Raw genomic sequence first — 21,076 nt, forward strand, 5'->3', positions numbered from 1 at the left:
TAAGCATTCACTTTAGACATAGTGTTTGCAAATTATAATAGTAATAAAAAAACTAAAATATTTTGCAAAAGCATCACTTATTCGTTGATTTTACAATGATTTGGGATATGTAACTCATTCAAAATATTTTGAATATCTGTAAATGAAGGGTTTCTGGCTTATATTCATAATAATTTTGTCTTATTCTACTGCGTAAATAATGTACCTCTTATAATTAAAATTCTGAGACACCCTGTATACCTACTTAACTCCTGTTTCAAAGTTTTAAAGCTTGGCGCTTTTGTGATTTGCACTCCACCCAAAATACAGAAAACTCCGTGTCAATTTCCTCTTTAATTATCGATCCGCCAAAAAAGTCACCCCTTTCAACTTGACGTGACTGACAAAGACAAAAGGTTAATCAGCAGCCAAAATGGCCGAATCTGTCATATAAATCATTACGGGTTTGGGTCTGGGTTGGCAACAAAAGAAAATGTATCCACATACCAATCAGTGATTTCTGTGGATAATTAGTAATTATTTCATTTGAATTTACAATTTGGTCATCCAAATATATATATTTCAAAGACCAGTGTTTTGGAGACTATTTCGTAAAGGCAAATGGATTCAGAAGAAGAAACCTACGACGACGTAGATTCAGGCAATGAATCCAGTGGGGATGATGTTGATTTTCCTATGGAAGTTGAAGTTACTGGACATCGAGAGAAACAAACTGACTCTGATGATTACCCTTATGAGGTGCTCAGCACTGAAGAAATAGTTCAACACATGGTTGATTCCATCAAGGATGTAAATTCTGTTGTTGAGGTGAGGAAATTCAAGTATCTACTTTTCGTTACTTCAACTCGATAGTTTAACGCCTTAATCAGCACTTGAGACCATAACTGAAATTTCACTTATCCAAAAGTTATTTTTTCACATTTATTAGTAATACATAATCATTTCATTATACATAAAATCATACTTATTTTTGGTATATAAATCGAATGAAATCTTCAGATACCAGCAACTACTACAAGAATTCTTCTCAATCATTTCCGATGGGACAAAGAAAAGTTAATGGAAAGATTCTATGATGGTGACCAAGAGCAGCTTTTTAATGAAGCCAGGGTTATTAATCCTTTCAAGAAGTTGAATATTACGTCCAGAACTAAGGTATATATATTATAACTATAACTTAGAACATATGTATTTATATATGTTCTTATGTATGTATTTGTATATTATTATGTATTATATGTTCTAAGTTATGATTACTTTAACCCTTTTGTTGTGTCACCCAGTTCGAAAGCTCCCATGGATTACACTATTTTTTATTATTACCTGGCACATATACATATATAGCAGTCACATTAACTTTACCAAATATGAAATCAACTTTTTTTTTTCTAAATTGACCTTAGTTTATTTTGAACAATCCATAATGCAATGATATACAACTTCTGAGGTATTGTGAATACATTTATCTGCAGCAGCAAAAGGGTTAAGTTTGATAGTGATTGAAAACTAGTAGTTAATACCTTGTTAATAACACTCTTCAGCATTTGGATCTAGCTTATCTACAAGGAGCCAAGCGTCAAAATAGTAAAATTGATTTCATAGAATCAAAGGATCTGATTATCCGTTTTCTATGTTAAATAAAATATCTACTACTAACTACTAAGGAACCAACTACTATGGTGAAATCTGTCAACTATGGAATCAAATACCTTCTCATTGTTGGGTTTGGATTTTAATTACTCACCTGTTGTTATCACCTTTGAGGTGAGACTTTTATATTAGAGTTGGAATTTTTAGATGTTTAAAAATATAAAGAAAAGGGACAGTTCCTTGAAAGTTGTCAAAATTAAAACTGTGATATTTGATGTTCATCCTTTTATTTCAGCGATCCTAGAGCTGTCTTCACTTTAAAGATCTTCACATCTTGAAACATTAAAATTAATTTATTCCAAAATCTGCAAAAGTCACTTGGCTTCATTTAGATAAGCAATATACATTTAATAATTTTCATCTTAATTATTGTGAAAAATAAACCTCCATCACAATATTATGCCTTAAGTATGTATAGTAAAACTAATTTGTTAATATAACTTTTCTTTTTTGTTAACGTACAAATAAGTCAACAATGTTCATGATATTAAATCTTCTATTCCAGCCTCCAAAGAAAAGCGCCAATGGCACTGAAGAATGTGAAATCTGCTTCATGGTTTTACCTTCCTCTGTAAGCTTACTGACTTTCAAAGCAATTAGGAAATTTGCACATATATTTATTTTCCAGCATATGACAGGGCTAGAGTGTGGACATCGTTTCTGCACTCATTGTTGGTGTGAATATCTGACAACGAAAATAATGGAGGAGGGAGTGGGTCAGACCATAGCTTGCGCCGCACATGGTTGTGATATTCTAGTTGATGATGCTAGCGTCATGAGACTGGTTCGTGACTCTAAAGTTCGCCTCAAGTACCAGCATCTTATAACAAACAGTTTTGTTGAGGTGACTATATGAACATCATAAATCTTTCAAATTTTTAGTTGATATTTTGAGTATATGTAGATTACCCACTCTTTGAAACCTACACACATACATAAAAATAAAATTATATATTTAAAGTTATTTTTAAGCATATCAAAGAAAAATGCCAATATGAGCTTTTACTAGTTTCTATAGTAATTATAGAATTAACATTTATTCTTTGTTATCAGTGTAACCGTCTACTGAGATGGTGCCCCTCTCCAGATTGCAGTAATGCAATCAAAGTGCAATATGTGGAACCACACAAAGTAACCTGTAAATGTAACCACACTTTCTGTTTTGCTTGTGGGGAAAACTGGCATGATCCTGTCAAGTGTCACTTACTAAAGAAGTGGATTAAAAAATGTGATGATGACTCTGAGACAAGCAATTGGATTGCTGCGAATACAAAAGAATGCCCAAGATGTAATGTGACTATAGAGAAAGATGGAGGCTGCAACCATATGGTTTGTAAAAACCAGAACTGCAAAGCAGATTTTTGTTGGGTCTGTTTAGGGCCTTGGGAACCTCATGGCAGCTCTTGGTACAATTGTAATCGGTAAGTTAAATCAATAAAAAAAATGATTGCAATCGCTATAAAAATTCCGTCCAAAATAAAAATCTTTCAAAGACCCTCTTTAACTACAATGGGAGCGATTTATGCTCAAGACACAAATGTGATCGTTGTTGGAGCGTTTTATGAAAAATTGAATTGAGGGTCACTTACTCTCTGGAAAATGCATCAAATGTAAAATTTCTGTAAAATTTTGCTTTATTAAAAAAAGTTGCAAGTTTGATAAATTAATGTTTAAAATTTGTCTCATAAAATAATCTAAAAATATTCTCATTTAACTGATCTGTATCTCATACTTTAACCGATTCTTGTTTTCATTAGTTATGACGAAGACGAAGCAAAAGCTGCTCGTGATGCGCAAGAAAGATCTCGTTCTGCCCTCCAACGGTACTTGTTCTATTGTAACAGATACATGAATCACATGGCGTCGTTAAAGTTCGAGCATAAACTCTATGCTTCGGTAAAAGAGAAAATGGAAGAGATGCAACAGCATAATATGAGCTGGATTGAGGTTCAGTTTTTAAAGAGAGCAGTTGATATTTTATGTCAGTGTAGGCAAACGCTTATGTACACTTACGTCTTTGCCTATTACCTGCAAAAGAACAATCAGTCTGTGATTTTCGAAGATAACCAGAAAGATCTGGAAAGCGCTACTGAGACGTTGTCCGAGTATTTGGAGAGGGATATTACGTCTGAAAACTTAGCGGATATTAAGCAGAAAGTGCAGGATAAATACAGGTATGAAAGGTGTATGAGTGAAGGAAACTTTTAATTCTGGCTTTTGTTGCAGATACTGTGATAGTAGGAGGAAAGTGTTACTGGAGCATGTTCATGAGGGTTACGAAAAAGAGTGGTGGGATTATAATGAGTAAACCTGGTAAAAGTCCAGTAATTTTTACTACAATAACAATTGTAGAAACATACCTCAAGCCGTTTGTTAGCCGTTTATTGTACTCAGAATGATTTTTCACAGGAAAACTAATAATATGTTTTTGATCATATGTGTCTCATCCTAAAAAATTACTAATTTTATGCAAAAATCTTTGATTTCCTTCATACGGCTAAGTATGAATTTATCTTATATACGTGGCTTTATTGTTACCCAATTATTGTGCCCTTATCTTGACGGTTTTTATATTTTCCCAAAAATTTTGCTTTTTAAATCTTAATGCCACATATCAGTTTACTAATAATTTGAACCCTTATAGACGACAAAATCAAAAGATCATCTTGAAAATCTAATACGTAAACATAACTTTAGTTCCTATAGAGATCTGCTTTATGAAGCGTACAAAACTAGTTTAAAAGTTTAGTTTTCTTGGCCAGTGGCACCTCTTAAGATCTGCACAAGGATGTCGGTCCTTGCTGCGCGATAGTGGATGGCTTTTAGAAGTTTAAGATCTGACTAGATAGTAGGAAGACCCTTATTTTTAGAAAGCGGTTAACTTAGGTTGTGGGCTGTAAAAAGTATTTACTTTTCAGTTAAATTTAATTAGGAAATCACAGAAACGTGTGGTTAATTATACGGCTTGAAGGAATTAAAAATTCCCTTTGAGAATTTATTCTGACGTTTTTGAGCCCTAGAAAATGAACATGGCTGCCTTTATTTCAGTAACCGGAACTAACATCTGTAACAACAACATTTAGATTTCCTACCTAAACTGTTCATATTCGAAACGCTTAATGAAAATTTGTAGCTTATATTAAGACTATACGAAAGAAAATACAGCTGTTGATTTTTACTAAATAAAAAAAACTAACTTACTAAATAGAAAAGTCATTCATTGAAATTTTTTATTAAGATTTTTTTAATTTAATTTATATTTTTTAACCAAAGATTTTCGGTAGAGTTTAAGTCCGGGCTGCACGAAGACCATCCATTAAGAGTGATATAATTATTCTGAAACCATCATTGTTTGGGATTGTTGTCTTGCCGATACATCTAGGTAAACGGTAATTTTTCTTTGATAAATAGAAGCATGTGATTCTTAAAGTTGTGTCTTTGCATATTTCTTAGACTATAGCGATATCAAATTTTACTAGAGGTTCAACATCGCGCCAATAAAAGCATTCCCACTTTCATGTACCTTCAATATAGTATACCTTGAATCATTTTGCTTTGAACCACCTCATGCATATCCTTTCACCACTTACGACCATATTAATATCGGTTTTATCCGATTACAGAATTTTTCCAGTCTCTTATTAATCAAATAAGGGACTCCCTGGCGAAGTTCATTCTAGCCTGGCGATTCTTTTTCAATAACAATGGTTTCTTTATGGTTTGGATTTGAAATTGTGTACTGACGAGTATATTTTGACGAAGTGAGAATTATTGATAGCAATTAGTATGATATAATAAGTGAACCTTTGACATTAATATCCGTTTATAAATCAATATCTGGCTAGTTCTTTAGTACACTTTTGCTTAGTGGTTTACAATCATCGAAGATTTGTGAAACATAAAGAAATAGTATTCATAGCATAGCTATGGAGAAATTTTCTATATATTTCATTTTTGAAATAAATTAAAATTAAACGTTAAATGTTGAAAGGATAATTTCTAATTAATTTGTCACAACTGTACGTTCCTTGCATCCTATTCATTTCTTAGTTATCAGCAGGTTGCCAAGAATCAACTGCATGCACACATTATGGGAGTGAGAGTAAAAAATATTTTTCAGAATCTGTATCAACGAGATGTTCAAATAACCTAATACTTTTAATAAAACGATATTTTTAGAGAACCAGATGCAATGTTGAAAATCGACCAAACATGTCTCGAGTTATTTTTTTTTCTGTATACTACTGCAAAGAGGTATGTCCAGAGAATTTTTTTCGGACAGTTGTGTATTAAAGAAATTTCTTCAAAATCATGGTCTTTTCCCGACCCCTTAGCAGTTTTCTTGCGCAACTTATGAGATTTCAAATAGCTTCCTTATTTTCGGAGTTATTTAATTTCAAATATAAGCTAAAAATTTTCATTAGACGCTTCCAGACTACCAACAGTTTTGTTTCCTTAGGTATCTAATCTAAATGATGTCTGAGGTACAAATTCGTACTGAAAGTAGTTAAAAATAATCTGGAATTATGAACTAACTGATTATAACTACTATAATTTCGAACTTCGTCAAATTAATGTATTAATTAGGGACATTAATTGTACTTTTTTAACTACTTTACAAAAGTGTTAAAAAATTAAACTGATGTTTTGGTTGCACATTGTTTATGTTGATTTGTGATTAGATTTACAGAGTGTATGATTGTTTTAGCAAGAGAGGTATTGTTTACGTAATTTATGCAATGTCTTCTTTTATTTTTTTCTTAAAAACAAACTCTATTTTTCAGCAATTTCTCAAGTTTAAAGCTCCGATTACATCGAAATGAGTAAAAAATTTTTATATACCTATAGTTAATTGCAGTGGTTAAATAGCTTGCGTGTGTATAAAATACATAAAAATTTAATCTATTTGATTTAATTGTATGAAATGTAAGTATAATAAAATTATTGCTTGTATGTGATTTCCAGTTTGAAAAATCTCCCAAAAACTAAAAAATTATTTGTTTTTCATGTGAAAATAGTTTAAAATAGTTATATAATTGGATGATTTATTAAGTTTCCTCTGCTAAGTCCTTTAAGGGCCCTCGCAGAAGTAATTGTAAATTTGTATCATTTAATGATATAATATGAACCTAGATAATTGTAAATAATTCACTTTAAAATGTAGTTTATTACTGCTCTAGGTTAATATAAATATTTAAAACCAATTTCGTTTTTTTTTCAATTTCATTTTTAGTTTTATCCATAGAAGAAACAGTATATCATGTTGCAGTTAACATCTGGCAGATGAGCGATTCTATTAATATTTTCATTAGGAAATCGCAAACGTCAAGCATTAATCATACGCATGACGATGGACCGTTACTCTTTGAAAAAATAAATGTACAAAGCGATTTCTTCATAAATACTTCTTAATTTACCTACTACAAACTTGTTACTGATGAAATTGTTCCAGAACTTTTGAGGGTTGAAAATACGCTTCACCCTACTTATTCACCCTTACACATCTCCCTGCGATTATAATTACTAATGCGTAATTCTCGCTGAAAAATTGTACTAGAACACGTACAAATATCTCCCCGTTGTCAACTCCATGGGAACGACGCTAAAGTAGGCGTCGCGACGCCGGCGTATGAACTTCGACGCCTTGCATCATCGGCGCTCCGCGTTGACGTTTCAAAATGCCAATAAACGAGACGATGGCAAAATATTTTCCGGAATTGGTACACACCTAGAACGGGGTTTATTATGGTCCCGAAAATGCGGCCGAAAACCCATCAAATCCTTCTGTCGCTGTTAGTCCCAAATTTTAACGTATAGCTTTGTAATGTAAGTAGAACCACCTTACTGTTTTTATATGGCAAAACTAATGCCTTTTTAGCTCGTAGACTATGTTTGGAAGTAAGTTAAGGGCCTGGATGGAGGCCGTAAGGCCTAAGAAAAAACAGCATCGAAAGGAGAAACAGGTCAAAAGTGCGGCAACAATAAATGAAAGGCCTAGTAATAACCATACTGTGACATGGAAGAGCAGTTGCTTGTTGAATTGTGAGAAAAAGGTATGTAAATGATTTTTCTACTGATCGTGTCTAGCATTACTTTACAATACAGGAAGGTAGTAAAGCCCCATCACTAAATAAATACGTAAAATCCACTTCAAATGAAAAAGACAATGGTGGTGAACAAGTGTCGAGATATTCGGCGAATAATTTATCCTCCCCGGAATCTGCATACTCAACTGGTTACAGCACTGATGGTACCTCTCCTGGAGGGGTACCACCAGATTATCCCATGAACTCAAGTGATAAAACGTTTGCATCAGGTAAGCAAACAAATCAAGCAAATAATTACATATTAAGAAGGATTTCTTTAGAAAATACTATAGTAAACAGATTGAACCCAGATGTAAAATCTCAGCTGCCTTGCACTTCAAGAACGTTTCAACGTTTTCCTGAACAGCCTTCACCTGTGCCAACAGCAACACCTCTAGTAAAATTGAAGGTAAAATTTTTACGTCAATAATACGAAAAAATGGTAATATATTTTTTTATGCAGCAGAGAGCTCCTTTAGAAGAAAAAGAGCCTCGTAGCGTCCCAGCCAATCCATCAGTATTTTTCGGAAAACTTCCAGACCCCCCAGGAGTAGTTTCCCCTAGGCAAAGAAATAGAATCAGAACCAATCCATGGCTTCCAGGAGGCTCTTCTAGCAATATAGCTAGTCCTCTCCCCATGAGGCAAGATGTGAAGATAACACCGTTATCCTATAGAAAATCTACCCGAAACAGCCCGTAAGATGATCTATACAGGGTGTTAGGGAAATAACTTTCATAAATTTAACTAATGATTAAGGACTTCATTTGGAACAAAAACATTCCTCACAAAAGGTGTAGTAGATACAACCATTTCCCCGGAAAACAAAAAAAAAACATATTTTGAGAATTGGTAACGTCGCATCATGTTTATTTCATTTCAATACTTGCTTAAGAAGCTGCATAAACTAGGTATGCATTTTTACGTAATTTTTTTCGGTCTGATACAACCCTTTTAAGGGTTAGGTTTTACCAGCTATCGAGTATTAAAGAATGGTAAAAAATAGTCATAACAAAAACAAACTCCTTTTTTTGGTCACGTTCAGTGCGGCGTTGCATCTTAAGTTTCTTTTTATCACTTAAGTTATTAATTAAGTTTTAAATTGCTTTTAGCAATATTATAGATGAATTATTTTAATTTTTTTGTTGCACGTTAAACAATCAACATGTGTCAAGTACGTTTTTCAACATTGTATTAAAATTTTAAAGCTTATCATAACTTTTCAGTTTAATTTTTACCAGTTAAATTTTAACATTTTTTAAAAACTATCACGTTTTCGATCCCTATTATAAAGAACTTTTTTGTTCAAAATTATGTTCTTAATCATTGATTACATTTACGAAAGTTATTAAGACGCTGTACATATTTTTAGCCATGAATTATTATCTTTAGCATTCACTACAAATATTTGAGCCCCGTAATGCACAAAAGGTCTCTATCATCATCATCCTGCTCCTCTATCAGTGCAGGCCCCACTCATTCCTTTGAGCACCGAGTGCCTAGATCGCTAAGTGACGAAGATGACTGCACGTTAAACGAAATGATGGGTAAATATGATGAAAGTTACGTGTACGAAAAGGAGACGGATATATTGAGTGACAGTGACCCCACTGACTGTGAAAGTGATATTGATACTGGTCAAGATGGAGGTGACGAAGAGGATAATGGAGATGAAGAACTTGATTTTATTGATAATGGTCAGTTTTAAGTACAAAATAAAATAAGACACTATAAAAATATTAATTTGCAGGTTCCTATTTAGAAATAGATAGTAAGACAGACAATACGGGACACTGCATGTACATTATTAATTCAGACACCCAAAGAAGGAGATCTTCAAGACGCCGCACCATGAGACGATGCAAAGAGGCAAATGATCGTAGACGCAGAACAAGTTCCAACAAAAAACATCAAAAGCATTTATCAGAGAGATCTGGTTCTAGACATTCTAGTCTACATCAGGATGGCTCTAAAAGTGCTGGAGCTACGCCAGTTTCAGTGCGCAGATTAAACCAGCGATCTAATCAATATAAAATCCAAGAAGAGTCCATTAAAAGGCGCTCAAATTCTGTATGTCTCCATAGAGACGTGACAGTCCTAATTGAAAAAAGAGATAGAGAGGCTGATTTAAAATATAAGGAGTTGATTGGGCAAGCGGAACAAATTATTCGGACAATGAATGTGAACGGCCTATCGCCACGAAGAGTTCCTGGACCTACAAACAAGAGAGTGGAACTGCTTAGATCTGCGGAATGTGCCAAATCGGACGTACTCTTCATGAATAAATCTAATGAGGAGGCTCTCACTTCAAACTCTAACAATTCTCCGTCCACGGTTATGTTTAAAAATACTCGATTTAGTCCTAAGAAGAACCATATCACGAACTTTATAATTAACAATTCACCGGTGTTAGTAAGGAAAGAGAACCAAAGAATGTCACCTATTATGGCTAAGAGGTCAGGTTTAGCACCAGGTAAGCAAGAAATCTTTGGGCTGGCTGACTTATACCCACTGCGTTTAATTACATCGCCTAAAAGCGTTGTCAAGTCTTGAATTTGAGTATAAGCAAAATGATCTAGGTCACCTTCTTTAATTTTTAAAAGTGGTCCTTTTTTTCGTTCTTTAGTAGTTCTCAAAGGAGTATTCCCTAGAATAAACAAGCTTAAAGTATAAATAGTACAAGCCAAAGGAATTTTAAAGCATGTATACATTTATTGCCTATTTTAAAACTGCTATAAAATATAATTGAATGCTAATATATAAAATTTTTACTGTCCAGATCAATCACCATTAACCATACAAAGACAATCGCATCAATTAAACGAAGAATTTTTAAAAGGATTTAATGATGGCGGTTCACAGCCACTCCTCAAAACTGAAGGCAGTAAAAAAAAGATAAAAAGTATCTTACATAAAACTGAGCCAAATTCTGCAGTTCTTTTAAGTCCCAGGTAAATTATTAGCCCGAAAAATACATAACACATTTTTATATTTACGAATTTATCAGACATAGAAGAGAAATAGAATGTCCAGCTGCAAGCAGTAGCTCTGACGAAGAAGGGTTGCAAGAATTTAAGAAAAAATTGTCTAAAAGTTGTCCTCAAAGTGAACCAGTGCGAAGGAAAATTTATTTTGGAAGAAACACCATTAATATTGCAAGAAATCATGGTAAGGTTAATTGTTTAGTTTAGTTTACCTATTTAATTTAACTTTTTTTTTAGGAAAAACTGTGGTATTTAACTTAAGCAAGGATATGCCAAACGACTCATTTGAAAACAAAGTTCTGAGTTCAGAGAATTTAAGACATCAAGTTTTACTAAACACCATTCAAAGCTTAAAAAGAAACTTAGAAGATCATTCTGCGAGTTTACAACAAACTTACCACCAGAAAACTTATATATACAAACACTAAATGTATACCTTTACACTCACAGATGTACCTAAAGCTACAATAATAGGATAATTGGTGCCTATACGTGTTTCAATTTTTAATATGTTAAAGAAGATTTAAAAGCCATCACATAAATACCATGAATATAATTCAATTACTACTTATGTTCCTTTAAGTAAATATTTGCCAAATATTATACACTTGACTATTTTATATTCGACATCAACCAGCATATTTAACACATCTAGACATTACTTGTAGGATTTGAACTATATCCCTCCGTAGAGTTTTCCTGTAGTCTTAAGATGTACTTAGTAGTGAACCACGTAACGTAGTTTGTAGTGAATCAAACCAAATATTCGAGAAATAGTTTTATATCATTTCTAGACAATAGACTACATGTACCATTAGGTGATGATAATATTGTAGTTGATGTTATGGTACATAGGTACGTGTTATGTTGTGTTTGAATTGTTTACTTAGACCGGTTAGAAAGTTTTGCTGTGTTATACGATTTGGGGTTTAGAAGTAATGAAAAATAAGACTTTGCCCCATCGTATTTTGGTCAATATCTTGTTACTTTAGAAGTTAGTGTTAGAGTAAAAAATAAGGTGAGATAATATGTACGTGTAAGCTCGCGGACAAATTTTGCATATTTTAACACAGAAAATGCACCAATAAGTGTATTTTAATAATCATTATTTGATGATGACCGGTAGTTCAAATACGATGGAAATATAACTCCAATTAGGTACTCTTTTTCTTTTTTGGGGACTTTTTTAGGTTTTATTAGAGGAGATTCAGATTTGCGAATTGAAATTTCAACCTATCTACAAAAAAGGTAATGAATATACTAATGTAATGAAAAATCGTAAACATATCAATTACAAACTACACTTACTTTTCTTTAGATTAATTGCACGAAAATGCAAAAATTGACTCCCCGAAGGAATGTCCTAATATTCTTTTTAAAAATGCCAGTTGACGTCTCTAGTCATACATTAGTATTTAAGTTTGTTGTGTCTGTCCTTTCAAAAAGGCTCTAATATTTAACATTTGACACATATTTGTTATGTTTTTTACTTTTTTTACAAATTAATAAAATTTTGTATATACCACAAAAATAGCGCGTGTATCCTTTTTGCCCAACTGATACACAAATTTTCCGAGATTTCCACGACCAAAGTATGATAATTATAAAAAGAGGTACCTATTACCTTTTCCGTTAAAATTTTGTTGTAAAATTTCTATATTTTTAACATATTGTTTTTCACCTATATCGTCTGGTTTGGATTCTATTTTTTTTGGCCTGAAAGTATATTTATATGTGTGCATGTACACGAGATGTCCAGAGAGGTAGGTAAGTATGTCATTTTAAAACTGTATTATGTAAACTTATAACTTACGTTCACCATATTTTCAAGAAACTTTATATTTATTTATAAAATATAAAACGTAAACTAAAAAATTTACTACTACTCGACCACAGCCATGCCCTTCTATACCTTGATTACTCATTTTCTATTCTACTCTTTCCTTTCCTTTTCAGTTTTGTGAAAGTACTTCAGTCCAAAAGGGGATATTCCGACACTAGTCTAGACTACGTCTAGTAACGGCGGTAGTAGTAATCTTGTTCGACAGTACTTAATTCCAGGATAGTTCTGTCAGTTTGCTTATCATCATCTTATTACTAATTTTAATATCGCAGTACTAGAAACTTATGAACTACTAAATTTCCAATATATACATACACATATTTTGTAAATTGAGATTTGAATCATCAATAAAACTGCTCCTGAAAAATTAAAAGGAAGTCGTTTCTACAACGTCGTATATCGCAATGAAAATTGGCTGGTTTTATTGCGGTCATGGTTGCTTTAGATATTTGATGAAAGGAAAAAGTTTCCCAGATATGCCTAAATTATTTTTATTCCTTCATTTCATGTTACGAAATGACCGAAGTTTAGCTGCATTGTCGGAACTTCAAAAAATCTAAATCTGTAGATTTATCACAATTCTTCACTGTCGGTTTCTGAAATTCATGAGACCCCATTGTAGTCCCATTAGAACTGCGGCTTTACTGCAGAGGTTAGAATTTTTACAAATGCATCTTTGCCAAGAGCAGTAAAATCGCAATTATTGGCATCAAAGTGACTCAATATCAATATTTTGATAACCAAGTGAAATATACTAATTTCGTTTTATTTGATGTATTTGATGTATTTTCTTTTCCAATTGAATTGGTTTACTAATTTTAAAGTCACAATAAATTAGGCATAGATCTTTTGCTTCAATATATCTTTTTAATTATTTGTTCCCCCGCCAATTATCTTCTCCTTGCCATACGTCTCATAAAAATCCCAATTAAAAAATATTTTATTTTTACTGTTATAATTAACACGACCAAGTATAAAGAAAGCTAAGCGGAAAACTAATTTTTATATTTATTGGAAGACAATTGGATCGCTAAATTCATTACGCTCGTCAACTTCAGTCTCCGAAATCTTTCTATCTAGAGAGTAAACATCTTGTCTGTGATGTTCTCCCACAAGTTCCAACATTGACTTGAAAAATATCGTGCTGCAGGATAACGTCCCATCACCAATCCTCTTAAAACCTTTGCCTAAAAATAGAATAACACCACCATTGCTTACAGGAGAAATAATACTCAACCAGAAGGAACAGGCACAGAATTTATAAATACTGTCTGCTTGGATAAACTTCCTATTAACCTCATTAGTATGTTATCCAGAACTTCCAGTCGAATTGGTTGGAGTTTTGATAGAAACTTTAAAATATATTCTAGAAGGTAGCATTCTTCCTGGAATTCTTTTAAGATCAAAAAAATGTAAAAGATCAAAATCTACTCACCAAATCAAACCTCTGGAAACACTCCTCCGGTTGCTTGTACAATATCACAATATTCTCAAAATGCTTGAGCTGCAGAATTGGCACTTTAAGGCCCTCCAACCATTCAAAAAACAAGTTTGCCAGCACCTCCAAATCAGTCTCCAGAGCCAACCTCATCCAGCCAATTTTGGAGGTATTAAGATCGTTTTGGTACTGTCGGATTTTAAACCGAGTTTCACTTTCCAATCCTTGATAATTGCTTAACAAGGCTTTGAAAACGGCTTCTATATCCTGGACTATTAAGTCTTCCTCGGGATGGTCATGAGCGAAGTTTCTTTGCGTTTCTAGTTCTTGGAAGCATATATTTTCCATTAAAAGATCCTCGGTGATTTCTTCTCCATCTAAAGTGCTTATTTCTGAGAAGTTGTCACTAGAGTCTCCATTTTCTGAGGGATTCGGACTGGACGTTAGGGGAGAGTCTCCTGAAGGACTTAAGAAGATTGCTAGAAAAGAGTATTACTTTTTCAGTTAATGGTCAGAGGGGGTTTTTATAGGACTAACTTTCCGAATTTGGGCTAGGCAAACTGCTAATGCTATAGCAGCTTTCATGGCGTTTGATGGTTCCTAGCCACTTTTCGGTTAAGAAGTCAGAGGTAAAGGGAATGTTGGAGTCATGCTGGTCCTCCTCACTATCATTGCAAGCGCAAAGTTTCAAAATTCGCTCACAAATAACGTAAACAATTTTGGGAAGATATTTAAAGTTCCTCTCTTCGTAACCATGAAGAAATATTTTCTGCCTTCTAAGGAACCTATGCAGGGTGAACTCGTTCATGTATTTGTCTTTCGGCACGTTGTCTCTAGAAGATGAACTTCTGTGATTTAAAGGAAGTCAGTGAGGATAAAGCGTCTTACTTCAAGAAGTAGGTGACAGTTTGAGGTAGTATAAACTGTGCGAAGAGGCGGACACACAGGATTTGTCCTCTTGTTTGGACAGAACCCGAGCGCTTGAGCCTCACATACCTTATAGCGTCATTTGCAGACACCCTTAAGGAAAACACTAGGTAGCATGCAATTAAAACTCCAGTTCTTCCTAAACCTGCAATATAATTTATTCAGGAATAGCCTTGACTTCCGTTTTTTGCTAAAGTCCGCATTATTGATTTCGCGAATTTCTTAAGAAAGTCGATTTCAAAGCTTTTTTCATTAAAATTTAATCGCTTATGATGCAAAAATGTGGATTTTTAGGACGTTTCGTTCGTTTCATATCAAAAATGATTTGATGGTGAAAAATTGATGCGCCAAGTTCTTGACATTTGGTGACGTAATATTCTGAGAAAATGAAACAATTGCAATTCATGACAATAATCACCTGCATGACAGTGAATGGCAACACGACCTTCCGTCAACGCGAAAGCTATCACCTTCACCATGTTTAGAAGTCCCTCTAAAGTGGCATCTCCATAATCTTTCCATGCGAAGTTGTAATAATATACTAAAAGTGGTTTCTGCCAGTGAATAAAAATAGCTATATGAAAATAAAAGTAAATAATTAATTAGAAAGTGACTCTACTTTTAGAATTGTTTCGTGCGATTCTAAATAAGAAATTTGATGGAATATTTTTATGAACTCCAACACTTTCCACCCTTGTTATGTGACAAAAACTAATTAATGCGGTTAATTGAAAATTGAAATTATGGTTTAGTCTTAACTCTTTCACAATGTATTGCTTCATTTAGTACATATGTTTTCTGTGCTCGGCTGATTAAATCATATTAAAAATCGATGTCCTACTTTTAGGCCTCGAGGGACAGATTTTTCAGACAATTACATACATGGAAACATACCAAACAAAGATACGTAGGGAAATACATACAAACAAAAAGTTATTCCATGAGACCTTGGATACTTTATAATTTAACTTACTGTTTTGCTCCATAAAAACGTTGGGGTCATACGAGAAGCCTGAACTTTCTAATGGCTGTCCGCAACTGGCGTGTTCTTTGGGACATTGCAGGTTTATGATAGATTTTATTCCTAAACTAAAATTTAAAAAAAAACTTGCTGAACGATAGTTTTATGGATATTGGACTTTGAAATGGTTATCGGTGGTTGAAATTTTTATAAACAATGGCAATGAAACTAAGAATTTGAATGGGAGCATATGATTCGTGATATGGTACATGATAATTAGATACTATAAAAATCAACATAAATTATTAATTTTCATATGTTCTTTACGTATAAATGAGAAATTATTGAGTAAACGATATAAAAAACATTACGCCATTAACGGTGTTTTCCTAATGGGCGATTCTGGTATATTTCATCAGATACATATATACATACCATACGTCGCACGCATTAAGATCCAAAAAGCATTTAAAATCCACAACTTATTTTTAAACTAAATTTTATACAGGGAGTCGAGAAAATTTTCATTATCGTTATTATCGCAAGAGCCGTTTGAAATAGTTTAATTAACTTTGTGATATAATCATAAATAGATATATCATGAGCATTTGTTCTGAAGCGAAATTCTCAAAAAATCTCAAGTTTTAACACCCTGTATCTCAATAACAAAGCGTTTCGCGACTGTTTGTTTCAATGAAGAATCTTCTTATAAAGGATAACCAATCTGAAGCAGGCGTTGAAATATCGGAGATATGTCTTGGATAAGTTCATCTTCTATCAGTTTATCAGTCGAATGCCTGATGGCGAATAGTAAATGGGTTAATCAACGCCTCATGTTTTATGGTTCACCGCCTACTGCGCTTTTTTCGAACTTTATTTTTTTATTGAGATTTGGATGGAAAAAATGCCATACAAAGTAGTTCAAATGTGGACATTTAAGGGGCGTTTTCCTGAAAGGAAAATAAGAGAAAATAGTTCCGATCAACTAGGGACAGGAAATGGTTAGTTACCGAAATACAGGGTGTTAAAAGTTGAAAATGATTCGCAATCTTTTCTTTAAAGCTGGTGCAGTTGAAAAGAAAGTATTTTATTCAAATGGTCCAAACAATCGTAGTACAAAAGCAATATGTACACTTTCCTCTAAGTAAAATTTTTCTCTACCTTTTCACCGACACTGGGTGCTTACGCCTGTATACAGGAAGTAAAAATTGATCATGAAAGACGCAGACACTCTTGCTACTAAAAAACCTATAGGCAGTTTTTTATTTTTTTAGCTCAGTCAGAAAAATACTTTAAATAGCCTAGAAATCAAAGAATCTTGAAATCACCTCTCAAATTGTTGAATTACGTTCTTCTGAAGAATCACCATCGTGCTAGGCCTAGCCATTGCCAAGATATCATCAGTAACCCTGAAATAAATGGACATCTCACTAATACTGATGAAATTTTAAAAATGCTGTCGCTCTTACTCAGGCAATTACTTACCCCAGTTCTATACAAATAACTACCTGCATAAACATTTTCAAATTTAAAGAAAAAAGCTTCATTCTCTCATGCAAAATCATTCACCTGTTGAAAATATTCGCGTGCCAAAGTCCTTACCAATGAGAATAAATTCCCTGGATAGCGAGACTGTCCGGTTTCCAATTTTCTGGATTTTCATACTTGCAGTTGAGCCCCCCACAAAAAACGCTACACTGAATCCCATGAGGAGTCAATCGCCTTATGTGATCCGAGAGTTTGTTGTAATTGGCCTGGACAATTTCCCCATCACTGGCTCGTAATTCTGGCAAATTCATGTTGGAAGATAGCATAGTTTGTTCACGGACATTTGGAAAGTTTACTTGTATCGCCGGAAAAAATATTCAAACTACCCCAAAACTAGCCAAACGCACTTGAGCTGGAAATGTGATTATTGAATGTAGCGCATGCTTCCATTTTCTATTTGTTCGATAAGATCTCAACTATACAGGGTGGATGATTTAATACCGCTTTCATGATGTTAGATTGCTATTAACCTGGTTCAAGAGTGAACAAAATTGCCAGGTTTTAAAGTATTACGTTGAACACACTTTCTATAGCATTTTTCAGCCGCAATATAACATTCAATATATCCATTTCAACCCTCCGCGTACCTGCAAGGGGTTTGTTGTGTTAAGGAAAACAAAGCGCAATGCGTCACGCTGTAGTACATTGTAAGCTTTCCGCAGCTACTATTTATTAATTATTAATAAGCCCCACGAATTCCTACTCGATGTTATTCAGAAATAGCATTCCGATTTTTGAAGAGATTGCATAATAATAGTAAACACAGCATGATGGGTTTTATGTTATGTTCACAGATTTATTAAAGATACATGTAATCCTTATTGGGGATTGGCATCAAAATGAGACATATTCTTAACAATACTGAACAGGATATCTCCGGGACAGGCGGTTCTTGTTGCCTGTCTGTGGCCAATTAAACTGTAATTCTTGGCAATGTTTTCGTTTTTCACCCCGCAGGCGATGAGAGCCTCCAATGCCAGGAGCTGAGAGGATGGCGGGGATTTCTCTGCAAATTCTCGTATATTACTCATATTTGGCTAACAACAAACTAAACAAACCTTGGAAATTTCCTATAAGACATATTCCAATACTGCGATTGTTCCACCCTTTGGCATGAGCCCCAGTGATCCCCCATCCTCGCCCCTCAAAAATAGTTCCTTCACCGCCAATCTACATATAATATTATCGATTTCTATGTACTTAATTCCTAAATAATTCATAGAAGATTATTTAAGCGTCATGCTGGGAGTTATTTATTAAAATCAGTTTGAAATCCTTGAGCTGCAAATAAAAATTAGTGAGTATTTACCAAGAAGTTATATCCAATGTCGTTCCATCTTTTAGTAGATATGTGGTAATGTTGGATGTTTTGAACCTTTTTTGTGCAGGAAAGGAGGGAAAGGCATGGCTGACAATCTGCGTGGTGCACCACTACTATTGGTGCCGGATTTTTGGCTAAGGGTTCAATGCTCAGTGCCTTGCTAGCGCCCCATTGCTCCCTGTCTACCACAGCTGGGCAGAGACTTATTTTTTCCTCTAGCAAAAGCAAGAGCATAGCAAAATAAGATTTCAAGTAAAAATTTACAATAAAAAATTCCAACTGTTTTTATGTATGTAGTAAGTTTTTTTTATCATTCACCGAATTTGTAAAGAAAACGTTTTAAAGTGCGGTTTATGGGGGTTTCGTGTTAACAGCAGCAAGCATTAACTTTTCATGACGCTGTGCTATAAATTAAGACCTTTAGTGCGTCATGCAGTAGAAATACCTTGTACTTAAAATGGTAAAAATATGGGGGGTTTGAGTTTCAAGAGTAGCAAAATCAATGACATACTTACCACCTAATACGAGGAACAGGGGGATTATCACTAATATAATCACTATACACCGGAACATCTTCATAATATTACTTGAAATCTGCATGATTTCAACTTTATTTATTACTACTGTATGTAGCAATAAAGTAAATCCCAGTTTTGCCATTGTGAGCTATTGTGATAACCTTTAATGTTAATACAAATAATTAATCAAGTTTGTTTTTTATAGGGTTATTAAACATTCGTGGTGCGATCCAACAAGTATACTGATTACTAAAAATTTGCATTAATTTGTATCAAAGATATTTCCACTAATTCGTTATACGTTCTTGTTGATTTCAGCTAATTCACTAAATAAAAATAACCTGGTTTAAGTCAATACTGACTGTACTGAGGTTTTAAATCATCATAGGCATATAGAGTATTTTAGTTTTAATCTAAGATGTTTACAGGATGGTAAAAAACTGCAAAAAGACCCGCCGAAATTATTAGTCTTACACTTAGAATCACTCAGAAGTCAAATAAGAAAAGTAATTATTATCGACATAAGCAAGTTTGCCGTCACCATATTATCAAGAACTAGAAAACAACTATTTTTAAAGAACACTAGGTTATAATTGTTCCCTACATTTATAAAATAGGCATTAACAAAAATACAAAATGTTGAAATATTCTAATTGAAATTTTGAAGTATAATATTAAACGGTTTGAATATTTTCACATTTGTCATTAAAATCCACCTGGGTAGGCTCTTAGAGCGAAGAACCCCACCCAAATTTCTTTGCTGGGTACTACTGATCTCTGGCCCCTGAAATTCGAATTTCTTGTTGTTCATTGAAATTTTTTTGACTTTTCAATTTTTTTGGTGTTTGTAACAATTATCTAGGTATTTGCAGAAATAACTGACAATACATAAGATTTTTGAGGTAATTATTAATGCCTTCATCATATAGACTTCCGAATACTAGAATTGGATGGACTGTAATGAAGAAATAGTCAAAATTCTCAATTTTAAACATCCTGTATGTTGGTTATTGCGCAGTCTTTCAAATAATGTTCCACCCTGTGTTTTTTACTATCCTCTATAAAGACGCAGATTGCAACTGGAACGTAATGTGTACAATATTTACTAGTTTCCAGTTAATGGGTATATGCAATTACATTGATGTACCTACAGAGATTGTTTGTCTTACGCTTAAAATTACTCAGAAATCAAACATCAAAGTAACTACCTTTCTAAGTAAAGCTTTTCCTTCACCACATTATCAAGGATTGAAAAAGTTCTCAACTTTTTTTAAGATAATTTCGAAAGTATAACAATATCTCGGTTAACTTTAAGCATGTGATAGTCCTATCATATCGTAAAATACTTTGGGCTATAGTCGTTCTATAAAATTATACAATTCATTATTAAGAGAATGGAATTGTGAAATCCGAATTAATCGGTTGCCCCAGTTAGAAGAAAACCGGTAGCATATTATGCAATGAGACTGCAAACTTGTAATTATATGCCACTTATTTTCGGTTGTTAAACTTGCTTGTCTGTTAGTCCAAGTTCGACATGATCCTATGACCATTTACCCACCACATTTCTCTTTTAATTCGTGTCAAATGGCCTGTAACCATTTAATTGTATATACATAACGGCTTAAGAGTTTTTTTTAATGAACGTAAGTAACAATTATGGTTCCAATGATAAAAATGAGATATTTGATACTTTTTCCGACATTGAGAAAGAACCTTATTATAGATGCTATTACAATTCGCTCGTGTCTCTGTTTACAGAAAAATATGGCAATATAAAAACAGTGCAGAAATGCTCTTAT

The 21,076-nt window shown here is 33.5% G+C and overlaps 4 protein-coding genes across 7 annotated transcripts; 2 read left to right on the forward strand and 2 right to left on the reverse strand.

Moving 5' to 3' along the window:
- Positions 1-412: 412 nt before the first annotated feature.
- On the forward strand, positions 413-6,854 carry LOC136409750 (E3 ubiquitin-protein ligase ariadne-1-like). Its single transcript, XM_066391484.1, has 7 exons — positions 413-807; positions 1,000-1,155; positions 2,156-2,221; positions 2,279-2,494; positions 2,704-3,071; positions 3,408-3,824; positions 3,877-6,854. Exons 1-7 carry the CDS (start codon positions 601-603, stop codon positions 3,956-3,958), a joined length of 1,512 nt encoding a protein of 503 aa, XP_066247581.1. The 5' UTR covers positions 413-600; the 3' UTR covers positions 3,959-6,854.
- A 371-nt stretch (positions 6,855-7,225) lies between these two features.
- On the forward strand, positions 7,226-12,258 carry LOC136409747 (uncharacterized). Of its 2 annotated transcripts, none has more exons than XM_066391476.1 (10): positions 7,226-7,476; positions 7,536-7,703; positions 7,756-7,966; positions 8,018-8,145; positions 8,200-8,432; positions 9,127-9,431; positions 9,485-10,207; positions 10,514-10,685; positions 10,742-10,902; positions 10,956-12,258. In XM_066391476.1, the coding sequence occupies exons 2-10, from the start codon at positions 7,539-7,541 to the stop codon at positions 11,144-11,146; spliced, it is 2,289 nt and encodes a 762-aa protein (XP_066247573.1). In that variant the 5' UTR covers positions 7,226-7,476; positions 7,536-7,538; the 3' UTR covers positions 11,147-12,258. The 2 variants fall into 2 exon arrangements, with proteins under 2 accessions (XP_066247573.1, XP_066247572.1); XM_066391475.1 differs by having other exon boundaries at positions 7,227-7,476; positions 7,529-7,703.
- A 1,225-nt stretch (positions 12,259-13,483) lies between these two features.
- LOC136409534 (protein tyrosine phosphatase domain-containing protein 1-like) lies at positions 13,484-17,912 on the reverse strand. 3 transcript variants are annotated; one of them, XM_066391105.1, is made up of 9 exons: positions 17,490-17,912; positions 17,216-17,296; positions 15,900-16,015; positions 15,345-15,500; positions 14,888-15,071; positions 14,537-14,832; positions 13,997-14,478; positions 13,799-13,946; positions 13,484-13,748 (listed from the first exon to the last, which is right to left on the reverse strand). In XM_066391105.1, exons 1-9 carry the CDS (start codon positions 17,699-17,701, stop codon positions 13,570-13,572), a joined length of 1,854 nt encoding a protein of 617 aa, XP_066247202.1. In that variant the 5' UTR covers positions 17,702-17,912; the 3' UTR covers positions 13,484-13,569. The 3 variants fall into 3 exon arrangements, with proteins under 3 accessions (XP_066247202.1, XP_066247203.1, XP_066247205.1); XM_066391106.1 differs by having other exon boundaries at positions 15,345-15,467; positions 17,490-17,911; XM_066391108.1 differs by lacking the exon at positions 13,799-13,946 and having other exon boundaries at positions 17,490-17,910.
- A 47-nt stretch (positions 17,913-17,959) lies between these two features.
- Positions 17,960-19,431, reverse strand: LOC136409535 (peptidoglycan-recognition protein 2-like). The gene is made up of 4 exons (XM_066391109.1): positions 19,272-19,431; positions 18,745-18,971; positions 18,494-18,605; positions 17,960-18,441 (listed from the first exon to the last, which is right to left on the reverse strand). The coding sequence occupies exons 1-4, from the start codon at positions 19,414-19,416 to the stop codon at positions 18,254-18,256; spliced, it is 672 nt and encodes a 223-aa protein (XP_066247206.1). The 5' UTR covers positions 19,417-19,431; the 3' UTR covers positions 17,960-18,253.
- Between the last annotated feature and the right edge of the window lie 1,645 nt (positions 19,432-21,076).

This window comes from Euwallacea similis, chromosome 6 (assembly GCF_039881205.1).
Source record: "Euwallacea similis isolate ESF13 chromosome 6, ESF131.1, whole genome shotgun sequence".
Taxonomy (NCBI): Eukaryota; Metazoa; Arthropoda; class Insecta; order Coleoptera; family Curculionidae; genus Euwallacea; species Euwallacea similis.